General features: G+C 35.1%; 1 protein-coding gene across 1 annotated transcript; it reads left to right on the forward strand.

The window, feature by feature from the left end:
- Positions 1-2,401: 2,401 nt before the first annotated feature.
- On the forward strand, positions 2,402-3,926 carry LOC150034616 (uncharacterized). The gene is made up of 4 exons (XM_090316797.1): positions 2,402-2,878; positions 3,058-3,222; positions 3,304-3,541; positions 3,799-3,926. The coding sequence occupies exons 1-4, from the start codon at positions 2,402-2,404 to the stop codon at positions 3,924-3,926; spliced, it is 1,008 nt and encodes a 335-aa protein (XP_090172923.1).
- Positions 3,927-15,175: the final 11,249 nt, after the last annotated feature.

The following is a 15,175-nucleotide window of genomic DNA, read 5'->3' on the forward strand; positions in this document are numbered from 1 at the left end:
ATATGATTAGATCTGTCTAGAGTTGAGGTTAAGGCATCTGAGTAAATGAATGAACCCTCTACAACAGATGCCTCGACCTGTTTTCCTTTTAAATCCTTCTCTTTCTCTTGGTTCTTTCTCTTTAAAATAAAACAATCTTTTATTAGATGTCATTTCTTCTTACAATACTTACATTTTATTTTCTTTTTAATCTCTTATGGATTATGAGGTTTCTTGTCTTTAGAGTGGTTTTGTTTGAAGTTTCCTTTTACAAACAGGCCTTTACCACTAGATTTATCCTTTTTATCAACCTGTAGCTTAACCTCTCTAGTTCTAAGGGCTGAGATTATGGTGTATGTGCTTATGCTATCTCTTCCATACTTTAGTGCATTCTTAATTTCTCTATATTGTTCAGGCAAATAATTTAGGAGCACATAGGCCTCGTTTTCATCACCTAGAACTTCTCATAGAGTTTTAAATTTAGTAACTATCTTCTTGAACTCATCTAAGTTGTCAGATAATGTTTTAGATGAATCCATTTTAAACGTGAAGAACTTCTCCCTAAGATACATTTTGCTAGGAAGGTCTTTAGTAGCATACAACTCTTCTAGCTTAGTCCAAATTCTATATGTAGTTTCTTGATCTAATACTTGTCTAAGAACACTATCACTTAGATTAAGAACTAACATACTGTAGGCTGCTAGCTCCCAATCCTCATTTTCTTGGGTTGCTACTGTGGTAGGGAGTGTTGATGGATCAAAGATGGCTCTGTGGGCTTTCTGCTGGTCGAGTATCGCCTTCATCTTGGCCTTCCAAAGTCCGAAGTCTCCTTTGCCATCGAATTTCTCCACCTCGAACCTTGTTACTGAAATTTTGGATGAAAACTTGTGTCTTGATTCTCCAAGAATTGAGATCTTGAATGTCTAGTTGCTCTGATACCACTTTGTTAGGCCTGATTCCACTTCGATGGGCCTGCTTCTGCAAAAGAAAAATTACTTTAGCCCAAATGATGAAAAATAAAGAGGCCTTTTACCTTGATCCAATTCAAGAGGCACTGATCTTTGCCCCAAATTTCTTGGTTGGTAAAGAACTTGGTTGAGAAGTGCCCACAATTTTTCAGCTGATGGCCAACATGTGGATGATCCCACTGATTTTTGTTTGATGGAAAAATGAAAAAGACTTTTGTTTCTGATGGGTAATTAATGTAAAGCAAAATTTTCTCTCTCTAGCTTTCAGATTCTCTCGATCTCTGCCTTTCTGTATTCTTTTCTTTCTTCTAACCCTAATGAGTTTTTTTTTAGGTGCGATTGTTTATGTGTAAACGATGAGGATGCTTGCAGTTGGATAGACGATGGCAGAAGAAAAGATGTAGACGATCATGCAATCGTGTAGACGATTGCTCGAAGAAAGGTAGACGATCGCGCAATCGTGTAATTGATTGCTTGAAGGAAGGTAGACGTTCACGCAATCGTGTAGATGATTGCTTGAAGGAAAGGTAGACGATCGTTCTATTCTTCTAGACGATATGAAGAAAAAGGTAAACGATGGACGATCTTGTAGACGATGAGAAGAGAAGAAAAGAATACACTACGATGTACGTGGTTCGGTTATGAAAGCCTACGTCCACGGGAAGGAGAGAGTTTTTATTAAGAAGCTAAGTCACAAACCCTTTTCTTTACAGATCGTTCAAGATTTTCTTGAATCTATGTATATGTTGTTGTATCTAAAATTTGTAAATGATGAGTTTAAATACTATTTCTGATACAAGTAGTTACAATAACTAACTGTAAAGATTAAAGAAATGTGAAACAACTTCTTGATGTTGATGTATGAGCTTATATTCTTCAAAAATTATAAAGATCGTTAAACTTAACTAACTAACTTTTAAAAATAGACCTAAATGACTTGAACATACAATAGACTCAGTATAACAATTTAATGACATAGAGAAATATAATGAGCTTTATATGATTTCATTTGGATGGATTATAGCTAGAGAATTATGTTACCATGTAAAATTTAAACTACAATTTCATCGTCATGAGAATGTTTCATTATAAAAACACTTTTGGTCACTAAATTTTCTGAAAATAATCTTGCAAGGAAGAGTTTGGGGCAGTAGTGTTGAAAAGTTTGTCATTATTAAACTTTATTTGTGGCATTTAGTGTGACTTTTGGATTTTGTGACTTTTAGTTTTTTGTAACCAATAATGATTTTTGAGTTATAGGAGTTATATGAGTTATGAGCATTTGATGACATTTATAGCTTTAAACCATTGGCATTCCTATGGTTATGTTTGTAAGCCTATAAAAAGTCATGCTTAGTTGAATGGAAAAGATCTCTCTCATATTTCACATTTGTCCTCCACGTTTTTTTCTAACATAGTGGTATCAGAGCTAGTAGAAAAATATTGAGAGAAAAATGGCCAATGGTGGGATAGGTTCATTTCAACTACCAATGATTACCAAGCTCAACTATGACAATTGGAGCATCAAGATAAAATCGTTACTAAGAGCACAAGACGTGTGGGAGATCGTGGAGAACGTTTTCCAAGAGGCAGAAGCTGGAGCTGATCAAGCGCAAAGAGATGCGTTAAAAGAGACAAGAAAGACGGACAAGAAGGCCCTTTATATCTTGTATCAATCGGTGGACGAAGATACGTTTGAGACCATCGCCAATGCGGAGATGTCAAAGGCGGCATGGGACAAGCTCCAATCGACTCATAGAGGAGCCGATCATGTGAAAAAGATACGGTTGAAAACCTTACGTGGTGAGTTTGAATCTTTACAAATGAAGGAGATAGAAGTGATAGCGGAATATCACACAAAAGTAATGGCTGTCGTCAAACAATTGAGACAGAATGATGAAGAAATCATCGATGTTTGTGTCATGGAGAAGGTTCTACGAAGCCTAAATACAAAGTTCAGATTATCGCCACGACGGTCGAGGAGACACAGGATCTCGAGAACATGACAATTGAACAATTTATAGGTTCGTTACAAGCCTATGAAGAGAAAAAGAAAAGAAGGATGGAGTAAACAGAGACTGTTGAACAACTTCTCCAACTCAAAATCAAGGAGAAGAATAGTCGTGGACGTGGAAGAGGTCGTGGTGGTCGAGGCCATGGTGGAATAGGTGAAGCCAATACTGATGTTTCTCAAAACTCGTCTGAATCCTCAAGAGGAAGAGGAGGTCAAGGTCGTGGAAGACGTGGTGGAAGGTCCGGGAGAGATAAATCTCAGGTAAAATTTTATAATTGTAACAAATATGGATATTATGTGAATGAGTCATCTCAAACAAAGTCGATTGATTGAAAGCATCAGGACCGATCAACCGCTAGCACATCAAAAGCCCATCAAGGGCAATCCAATTATGCAGAGAAGAATGGAACCTTATTTATAGTTTCAAAGGGAGAAGAAGAGAGTCAAGATAGTATGCGGTATCTTGACACAGGAGCCTCGAATCACATGTGTGGAAAACGCGAGATGTTTGTGGAGTTGAACGAGATGGAGAAAGGTAATATTGCCTTTGGAGACAATTCTTTGGCCGCCATCAAAGGAGGTAAAATTCTCATTCAGTTAAAAAATAGAGAAAATCAATATATCACAAATGTTTATTACATTCCCAATGTAAAAATAATATATTGAGTGTAGAACAATTGTTATAGAAAGGTTTTGAAGTTCAAATGAAAAACAATTGTTTGTATTTGAGGGATAATCATGAGAGACTTATTGCTAAAGTCTCCATGACCAAAAATCGAATGTTTCCTTTGAATATATGTAATGATGTTCCAAAATACTTGAAGACGTGTTATGAAGATCTCTCTTGGCTATGGCATCTACGGTTCAGGAACCTCAATTTTGGAAGTCTAGAAGATTTGTCGAAGAAGAAGATGGTGCGAGGTTTACCACACATTCACAAGCCAAACCAAGTGTGTGAAAGGTGATTGCTTAGCAAACATCATCGAAGTAGTTTTCCGAAGGAGTCTATGACAAGTGCAAAGAAGCCTTTAGAACTCATCCATGCTGATGTGTGTGGAATGATTAAACCAGAGTTTCATGGTAAAAGTAAATATTTACTTCTCTTTATTGATGTTTTTTTCTAGAAAAACATGGGTGTACTTTTTGAAGGAAAAATCAGAAGTATTTGAAATCTTCAAGAGATTTAAGGTACGTGTGGATAATGAAAGCAACCTTACAATCAAGACCATGAGAACTGATCGAGGTGGTGAATTCACATCAAATGAGTTCAAACAATTTTGTGATGAAAAAGGCATCCGACGTCCGTTAACAGTCCCAAGGACACCTCAACAAAATGGCGTGGTGGAGAGGAAGAATCTGACAATCTTGAACATGGCAAGAAGCATGCTAAAGACAAAGAAGACGCCGAGGGAATTTTGGGCGGAGGCCGTAGCTTGTGCAGTTTATTTGACAAATCGAGCACCAACTAAAAGTTTGCTTGACAAAACGCCTCAATAAGCATGGAATAGAAGAAAGCCCAGGATTGATCACTTCAAGGTGTTTGGGAGTATTGCATATGCTCATATGTCGGAAGAAAAAAGGACCAAACTCGATGATCGAAGCGAGAAACTCATCTTCATCGGCTATGATGCAAGTTCAAAGGGTTATTGTCTTTACAATCCTTTGAATGGGAAGGTAATTATTAGTCGTGATGTTGTTTTTTATGAGGAAGCCTCTTGGGATTGGAATATACAAGAGGAGTATAATTTCCTTCCATATTTTGAAGAAAACGATGAAAATGAGCCGACCAGGGATGAAATGGGTGAAGGTTTGCCCATTCTAGTGCCACCTCATTCGACCGATCGATCATCATCTGAAGGTTCATCCAGCAATTCGGAGAACGAAATTGGCCTAAGAGGAACTTGAAGTCTACGGGAACTTAATGAGGTAAATGAAAATCAAAATGACATAATTCTCTATTGTCTTTTTGGTGATTGTGAGTCTATTAGTTTCCAAAAAGCCATTGCAAGTAAGAAATGGAAGGATGCAATGGATGAAGAAATTCGAGTGATAGAGAAAAATGACACATGGGAGTTGACCAAGCTTCTAAAAGGGCACAAACCGATCGGAGTGAAGTAGGTATACAAGACAAAGATAAAAGTCAATGGCGATGTTGAGAGGCACAAGGCGAGACTAGTGGTGAAACGGTATAGCCAACGACATGACATTGACTATGATGAGGTATTTGCCCTTGTTATTCGCCTTGAAACTATTCGTTTGATTATTGCTTTGGCAGTCCATAATCATTGGAAGATACATCAAATGGATGTCAAATCAGCATTCTTGAATGAAATTCTTGAGGAAGAGGTCTATGTGGAACAACCATTGGGTTATGAAGTCAAGGGTGAAGAAGATAAAGTGCTTCGATTGAAGAAGATACTTTATGGTTTAAAGCAAGCACCAAGAGCATGGAATTCAAAGATTGACAAGTACTTTCAAGAGAAGAAGTATATGAAGTGTCCTTATGAGCATGCCCTCTACATCAAAATGCAAGGTGAAAGCATACTAATCATTTGTTTATATGTTGATGATTTAGCATTTACCGGAAACAATCCTAGCATGTTTGATGAGTTCAAAAGAGAGATGGCAAAGGAGTTTAAAATGACGGACATTGGTCTCATGAGTTACTATCTTGGGATCAAGGTCAAACAAGGTGAAGATGGAATTTTTATATCCCAAGAGGGCTATGCTAAAGAAGTGCTCAAGAAGTTCAATATGAATAATGCTAATCCAGTTGGAACACCGATGGAATGTGGAATCAAAATCACCAAGCAAGATGGAGGAGAGAAGGTAAATTCTACATATTTCAAAAGCTTGGTTAGAAGTTTGAGATACTTGACATGTACAAGACCAGATATTCTTTATTCAGTTGGAATTATTAGTCGATTTATGGAGAAACCGACATTAACACATTGCAAAATGGCAAAAAGGATACTTCGCTACATCAAAGGGACGATTGGGTATGGTCTTTCCTATATCTCTTCTAGCAATTTTGATATTGTTGGTTATTGTGATAGTGATTGGAGTAGTGATTTGGATGATCGAAAGAACACTACGGGGTTTGTGTTTTTTATTGGTGAAACGGCGTTCACATGGATGTCAAAAAAGCAACCCATAGTCACATTATCAACATGTGAGGCAGAGTACGTCGCAGCAACTTCATGTGTATGTCATGCAATTTGGCTAAGAACTTTAGTGAAGGAGTTGAAGTTTCAAATGGAAGGTCCAATGGAGATTTTTGTTGACAACAAATCGGCCATTGCCTTAGCCAAAAATCTAGTATTTCATGGGAGGAGCAAGCACATTGATACCCGATTTCACTACATTCGGGATTGCATTATGAAGAAAGAAGTGGAACTCAAATATATCAAGTCACGAGACCAAGCGACAGACATTTTCACAAAGCCTCTCAAGTTGGAGACTTTTATCAAAATGAGAAGTTTACTTGGTGTAACAAATCAAGTTTAAGGGGGGTGTTGAAAAGTTTGTCATTATTAAACTTTATTTGTGGCATTTAGTGTGACTTTTGGATTTTGTGACTTTTAGTTTTTTGTAACCAATAGTGATTTTTGAGTTATAGGAGTTATGTGAGTTATGAGCATATGATGATATTTATAGCTTTAAACGATTGGCATTCCTATGGTTATGTTTGTAGGTTTATATAAAGGCATGCTTAGTTGAATGGAAAAAATATCTCTCATTTTTCATATTTGTCCTCCACGTTTTTTCTAACAAGTAGTAATATCACTTTACATTCAAAATAATAAAGATCATTAAACATAACTAACTAACTTTTGAAAATAGACCTAAATAACTTGGATATTAACATTCAAAAGTTAAAAATACAAACAAAATGCATATGAACAGTCCCTTATTCCCATATACTCAAAGTAATATTACTGTAAATTTAAAATAATAACACCACAAGGAGTATATCTACAATATAAACTGACTAAATCACAAAGATACATTACGATGCAGTTTTTCTTCACCATACTTGGCTAATATGAGAATCTTAGCTGAATAAGTTCAAGGGGAACATCTTATATAATATGAGATTGCAAAATCATATTCACCAATCTACTTGGAAAACAAAGGAGCGAGAACAAAAGAAGAATATCTAGACACTCCTACAAAAAATTAGTCATGAAATCATACAAAGCTAAATATTAAAAAAAAAAAAACCACTTCCAGTTGGCAGAAAAGAAATTTCGATATTTCTACTCGATGGAGAGAGGCCATCAATATCGCACTGCAGGAACTATATAAAGAAACCAGGAATTTTAAAAAAGTAGATTTAATCACTTGGATGGATTATAGCTAGAGAAGTACGTTACCAGGTAAAATTTAAGCTACACTTTCATCGTCATGAGAACGTTTCATTATAAAAACACATTTGGTCCCTAATTTTTTATGAAATAACCTTACACGGAAGAGTATGTGGCAGTAGTAATCTCACTTTACATTCAAAATAATAAAGATCATTAAACTTAACTAACTAACTTTTGAAAATAGACCTAATACAATAGATTCCAAAGAAACCATTATAAGAAAAAATTAGAAAGAAACAAACATAAATTTCAAAAACAGAAAACTAAAATCATAACCACATAGGATTAAAGTAATATAACGAGATCAGTGTTATTAACAATAATTGGTGCATTTGTAGGGATCTTATTGGAAGGATATTACTGTCGTTGTGATGTCATCAGAGAATGAGCCTTCAAGAATCAACATGTAAAATATATGCTAATTCTCACATTAAATTTTCTCATCTAAAATTCACTTTCTAATATTACACAAATTAAAAACAATCATAATAATACTAATCTTCATCTATAAACTTCTCAAACATATGAACAAAATTTGAACTTACAGGTGTTTGCCAGCAGAGGAATTCCTTCTAAAGCCTCTTCAACTATCAGATGTCAAGAAACTCGAGCCTCGCCTTCAAAAATCCCTCACCCTTTGTTCTGCAGATCAAGTCAAGGAAGAAGAAACAGCACCCAGAATGGAATTGGAATCACCGACGAAGAAAATAACTCGAAATTAGAAGAGAGTAAGAAGAATGAAAATATCATTAATAATAGTTTGAGCAAGAGAAAGGTAACGACTCCAGAGCATCGTGAAGAAAGACAACCAAAACTGAAAGAATTGCAAGCTGGAGTATGAGGAAATGGGGGGCATTGACATTTCGTCGAACACCTTGGCTGCAATAATTTGGAGTTACAATGGTGTATTGATATATACAGACAAATTTTCAAGTGGAAAAAGGGGAATTTGGAGATATAAAATGGATTGTTATTTTGTAATTTCTTTGGTGTTCTTTGATAATGAATGTCTTTTGTGTTGTTGGATGGATGAAGATGGAGAAAAATCTCCTAAATTAACCACAATTAACCACAAAAAGAACTAACATCATTTTCATAGTAATCTAAGCCACTGAATTACACTTCATCGGAATAGAAGAATCACAAAAGAGAGAGACCATTTTCAACCTTGTGATATTTTCTTCACATTTTTATGGTCCAACAACAGTATTACAAATGCTACTTTAAAAATTGCCAAAGAATAAAAAAGAAGATCAACGATGTTCTTTAAGGTGTGAAATGCCTTGAAACATAATAGTTCTTTAGGATTTAAACCCAAAAATTAAAATAAAATGAGCAAACCTTTTTTGTGAATTTTTTTTGAAGTAAATGATATTATGAGTAATAAGATAACAAATTAGGAATTTTACCTTAGAAATAAAAAACAGCAATGTATTTTCACAAGGAGCCCCCACAGCACAACAAAAAAAAAAAAAAAAAATCCCCTAGAACAGACAATGGATGAGTGAGGCAACTGAATAAGAAGCATCACAATATGAAATCAAGCAGGAAAATCATATATTTATGAAACAGAATGATGCATCTGATTATGAATAAAAGAAAAAACTAGATTTTGTAGTTGTCCTCCTTGAATGAACTCGTTTTACAGAGATCCTTGAACGGAAGCGGATCGTCCAAATTCCATTTTGATTGAAAAACTACATTTACAGTAGACATACAAGATATGTATTCATAAACAAATTACAACATGCTTTTTATAAAGAAATAGAGTTCAAGAGATACTCCTTTTGAAGATCTTTTCTTCTTGTAAATCCCTTGAACGGTCACAAACTCGAATACAGCAACCCTTGAAGACTTTCTCCAAAAATTTTACGAACCAACAGACACTACCACAGGAAGCATTTAGTATACTCAGGATGAGAGTCCACGAGTGGTGGGCTCTGACTATTTTAGTTTGGAAGATTTGTTTGAGTTTGGAGGAGGAAGAAGATTGAGAACACGTGGACGAATCGTATCGTAAGAATGTCAGTCATGTAGTGTTGTATTTTGGAAGAAAAAGAAAACTGTTTTCTTTTCCCATTTGCCACAAAAAAACTAATTAACTACCCACTAAGGTGGTTGGAGAGAAGTTATGAATTATTATCTAAAATAATAAAAATTAATATAAATAATTATGATAACTAACTTATCATATCTTATTTATATTAAACTATATGTTATATCAAATATAACACATAACCTATAATTTCAATATTGTATCATATACAATATAAACTATAATTTATTTTCTCTATTTTATGACATTTAATATAAATCATATTTATATTAAATTTAACAATTATGAATCACATTCATAGAAAATATATTTGAATCTCATTGAAATATTTATTTCCTCCAAATAAACTATGATTTATCAAATACATTATAACAATTATATCATATATAATTGAATCAATATATAATTAAATTCTCTCATATTAATTTGAACAATTCAAATTAACCCAAAAATTGATTATCAACTAAATATTTTTGACCAACCGAAGGGACCTTATGGACTTGTAGCTTGAAACTCCAACAGTATGTGAATAATTAATTAAACTCTTTAATTACATTATCCATCATCTGTTAATTGTCGAACACTCCACTAAAGACCGATAGCTGCATACTACAGATATATTTCTGTGTCTATTGGATATAATCAATCAACAGTACGATGACTTTTCACAAATTGCTCATAATAACAATTAGGCCAAATTACCGTTTTACTCATGTAGTTACCTCTAACTCCTTAAGTACCACTAATCCCTCTAATGAACAATAGATCATAGTCCCACTATGGCTAAACCCCTATCGGACCTGGAGAGGGTATGGCGTCACATTGTTCAAGACCCGAAATCAGTCTTTAAAGGAGCAACTTATCTACTTATCCCTACTTCGGGAAAGAAGTGAACTCTATCTTGTGTAATTGTGTTCTCAACTCCCCAATCAGACGAATCTCCAAAATGGCAGGCTTGTTGAATCAGCGATCTGGCCACTCTAATCCATACAAATCAAAGGACCGCCCTCATAGGCAGAAGTTCACAACTCACTCAGGATTAAGATCAACCTATGGTCGTTTAATATGGGTGAGAGTGGCTAGATTGCCAACAACAAACCTACCTTTTTGGAGATTTATCTGATTGGGGAGCTGGGAACTTAGTTATACAAGATGGAATTCACTTCTTCCCCGAAGCAGAGTAAGTAGATAGATTGCTCCGTTGAGGGCTGATTCCGGATCTTGAACATAGTGGCCATAGCCTCTCTTTGGAAGAGAGGACTCATTCATAGTAAGACCATGACTTATGTTCATTAAAGGGATCAGTAGTACTTAAGGAGTTAGATGTAACTACAGGGGCAAAATGGTAAATTGGCTCAACTGTACTTGCGATCTGTGAAGGGTTATCGAACTGTTGATTGGTTGATATGGAGAATGCAGCTGTCGGTCTTTAGTGGAGTACCTGACAGTTAACGGATGGTGGATCCTGTGACTAAAGACTTTAGTCAGTTATTCACGTACCATTAGAGCTTCAAGCCACAAGTTCACAAAGTTCCATTGATAGCTCAATAGATTCAAGTTGAGAATTAGTTCTTGGTGTTAATTTGAAGTGTTCAAATTGACAAGAGGAAATTCAATTATATATGATATAACTGGTGTGATGTATGAGATACATCAAGTAGAGGGTTAATTTAAATATGATTTACATTAAGTACCATAAAATAGAAAAAGAACTATGATTTATATGTTTCATGAGATGAAATATTAAAACTATAGGTTATAAATATAATATGGTAAGTTGGTTATCATATATATTTATAATAATATTAATTATTTGATAATTATCTCTTTTTCTCTAATAACCAATTGAATGGTAGGTTATTAGTGGTTTTATGGTAACTATGAGATAAAAGTAAAAATGTTTTCCTAAAATTAGTAGTTACTTGATTCAAAAAGAAACTCACAGACAAGACTATCAAGTAAAAGTGTTTCACTAAACGATAGTTAGTAGAGAGACTAAACGATCGTGGAGGTTAACTTACGATACTTCACTCAGCTCGTCGTAGCTAAACGATCGCGTGACATTGTCTATATGATAGACTGCCATCTTCAACACGATTGAGCACATCATCTATACGATAGACTGTCATCTCTCACTTGCTCAATCGTCTACACGATTGTTATCCTCTAGTCTCTTCCTCTAACCAAGATCATATAAAGCCCACAACTCCTGGATTCTCACACCGAGAATACCCAGGTAACCATTGTGGTGGTGTCCTCACTCAACTCGATTGATATCGAGGTTCTGGAGGTCGTTCATTGGGTTCGTGACTTTTGGCTGTTCGAGTTGTTCATGTGGTGTTTGTTGTTGATCGTGCTATTGCACTGGTCGTTGCGTTCAAGGGCTGTGTTGCTGTGGATGCTGCTAGATTGATTGAGGGAGTTTGAAGAATGAGTCTTCAAAAGTATGCATACTCTATCCCTTGACTTTCTTGAAAGCATGCTATAATTTCGTTTTATGCATGACCTGTTAGTTTCCATTTTTTGTACTGTAATTGTGTATGTTCAAATTTGAATGAAATTTGGAACGATCATTTTGCTGCTCATGGAAATCCTCATGTCTGATTTCCTTCAATATAATGAGACTAAACATTTCGTGGTATGGTCTTATACAAAATCCTTTGTATAGAATATCCCGATTCGCTCTAATACATGAATGATTAGGATCAGATTATTTGTAGCATTTTACAACAATTGTAACACTTACAAAGTGAACCATACTCGTAGTGTCACCAAGATAAGGTACCCAACTTTATCCATATACTACATATCATTTAGATTATCACTTAAATATGATCCACCCACCTATATGTCTCCCCATACATGTTTAAGTTACCACAATAACCTTGGATGTTAATTTATTAGTTTGTGGTTAATGCAATTAATCAAATATTTCATAGACAAAGTGAATAAAAAATATCATATATTATTAATCATTCATACAAAGTTTACGAACTATAGGACCCTAAGAGATTTAGGGCAACAGCCCCAACACTTCTAAAGTACAAACTTACTCCGATAAACAACAATGCAAAGAACCCCCAAATTAAATGGTATAACAACAAATATTAACCTAATTGAACCAAACCTGTAACAAAATCACCAGCCTGTCATCTTTTCATCTACAAATCAAGACAGCCTAAAACGCAATACGTTCCACATGTTTTGATCCCAGCTTTCTTAGTATCCAATAATCCATATAGTTCCATTCGTTATAAAGAAAAAATTTTGAATTCATGTCAAATGTTATTCAATAAAACATAGAATCAGGGCGCTTTTCAATCTCAGATCGCAGTTCTTCAATTCTCTTCTTGAAAACAACAATTCTTTGCTCTATTTTTCAAGAAACGAAGGAATTAAAAAATTGCATCATCAAATTTCATGATAAATTCTGCTACATAATTCTTATCAAAATAAATTCTGGTACAATCGCAAAAACTCAATCATACGCTTACCTTCAGGAAATAAGTATGATCGAATAGAGTAATAATTGCTAGCATTTGGATTTATAAAATTTTCCAGGGATTCAACATTGTTCTTGCATATAAATACCTCCTTATCCACCTAAATTCGGCTAGAATCGTCAATACTCAATCAGAAACAAGTCTGATCAAATACAGTAATAATTGCTAGAATTATGATTTTAACATTTGTTCTTGCGTAGAAAAACCTCCTAATCAAGATAAATTCTACTACAAATGTGAAAATTCAACAAAAAAATCACCTTTCTGGAAAAAAAAAAAACTGATCGAAATACAGTAAAAAGTGGTAGCATTATGAAATGAACATTTTTTAGGGATTTCGAAGGTCTTGCGTAGAAAGACCTTGCTGTTTTTCAGCAGTGCATTATGAAATAGCTCCTGGAGTTTCTAGCAGGATAGCTTCCATTCTGGATCCAAAGCTAGAATTGAATTTTAGAATCTGAGTGACCTTGTTGCTTAGTTTACTGAATCAGTTGGGAGACTTGAAGAGTCTTGAATGGAACCATCTTCTGATCATACCGAACTGGGCAATGAAGTGACTAGAATTGATCGTCAAGTTGAGCAGTTGGTTCCTCAAATTCAAGGCCAAGGTATGACGTTGAGTTCTTTAATGTATGAGCTTGTTCATAGTTCTTCTCAGTATGGGCAAGATTCTATTGAGTCTCACCTGGAGACTCAAGTCCTCATGTATGTTGAAGTTGGTCTTGTTCCTCAGTTTGCAAATTCCATACAGATACTGGAGAACTGTTCAGAGCTTTCTATCATTCATACAATCGAGGCTAAGTTCGTGGAGGAATTTTACCCTTTCGACAGTGATGACGATGTCTATCCAATGCCATGTCCAGAACAAGTTAGTAAGGCGAAGTATGAGCTCGTGTTTCATTTCGAGGAGTCTCAGGTAAAGGAATTAGAGGCTATCAAGCCTCGATCTGTTCTTCCTCTTGACATTTCTTATATTTTCGATTATTACTCATCTGTTCCTTATGAGTCAGAGTCAGTTATTGAGTTTTTTCTTTATTTCAACTCTTTATGGTCATTTGGGTCTTTTGATTTTTTGTTTTTACCTTTTTTGCCATGTTCCAAAAAAATACAAATTCGACTTGTTTGGTTCTCTTCAAAAGATGAAGAACCTTATAACCTTATCGGACTATATCGACTCATCTAAGAAGGGACCGGAGAAATACGAGAATTTCTTTATGCTTGATAGGGGACATATCACGTTGAGCAATCAACATTAAAAATTTGCCATTCCTGGAGGAAGCTAGGTGAACAAATTTACTTGCTTTCTTTTATTGCTTTCTTAGTATAACTTTTTATTTTTTTTTCCTTTTCTTTTTGTAGGTTCCTCTTGTTGGGATTGGTGTCCTAATTCTCCCGGAGTCTCGTAGTTTCTAAATAATTTGTACACATTGTTATAAATAAAATAAGTGTTATTTTATTTGCATTTACTCATATCCAATAAACTAAGATTCGTGGTTATTTCATATAAATTTAAGCATGTATGTGAGACATACAAGTGGATCATGCCTTAAGTAATAACCTAAATGGTCTGTAGTATAAGGATAAAGGAGGGATACCTTATCCTAGTGACACTACAGATACGAACCGCTTTGTAGATAGTTGTAAGTGTTGTAACGTGCTACAAATGGTCTGATCCTGACCATTCAAGTGGAGACATGCGAGCGGGGGTGTCCTATACAAAGAGTTTGTATAAGACCGGACCACGAGATGATTAGTCTCTTTATATAACACTATTGATAATTGAGACTTACATTTCACTAAAGCGACTATAGGTGACATGACCTTAATCCTGAGTATTTTGAGAACTCCTACCTATGAGGACGGTCCTTTGATTAGTATGGGTGAGAGTGGCCAGATTGCCAACTCAACAAGCTTTTCTTTTTAGGGATTTGTTTGATTAGGGAGCTAGGAACTCAGTTATACAAGACGGAATTTACTCTTTCCCTGAAGCAGGGGTAAGTAGATAGATTGCTCAATTAAGAGCTAATTCCGAGTCTTAAACATAGTGGCCACACCCTCTCTTTGGAAGAGAGGACTCAGTCATTGTAGGACTATGACTTATTGTTCATTAGAGGAATCAGTGGTACTTAAGAAGTTAGATGTAACTACAGGAAATTGACCCAGTTGTACTTACAAGCAATTTATGAAGGGTTGTCGCACTGTTGATTGGTTAATATGGACAAAAATATATCTGGAGTGAGAAGAGTGCAGTTATCGGTCTTTAGTGGAGTTTCTGACAGTTAGCG

The sequence above is a fragment of the Benincasa hispida genome, chromosome 8 (assembly GCF_027475165.1).
Source record: "Benincasa hispida cultivar pf3 chromosome 8, pf3_genome.v1.1, whole genome shotgun sequence".
NCBI lineage: Eukaryota > Viridiplantae > Streptophyta > Magnoliopsida > Cucurbitales > Cucurbitaceae > Benincasa > Benincasa hispida.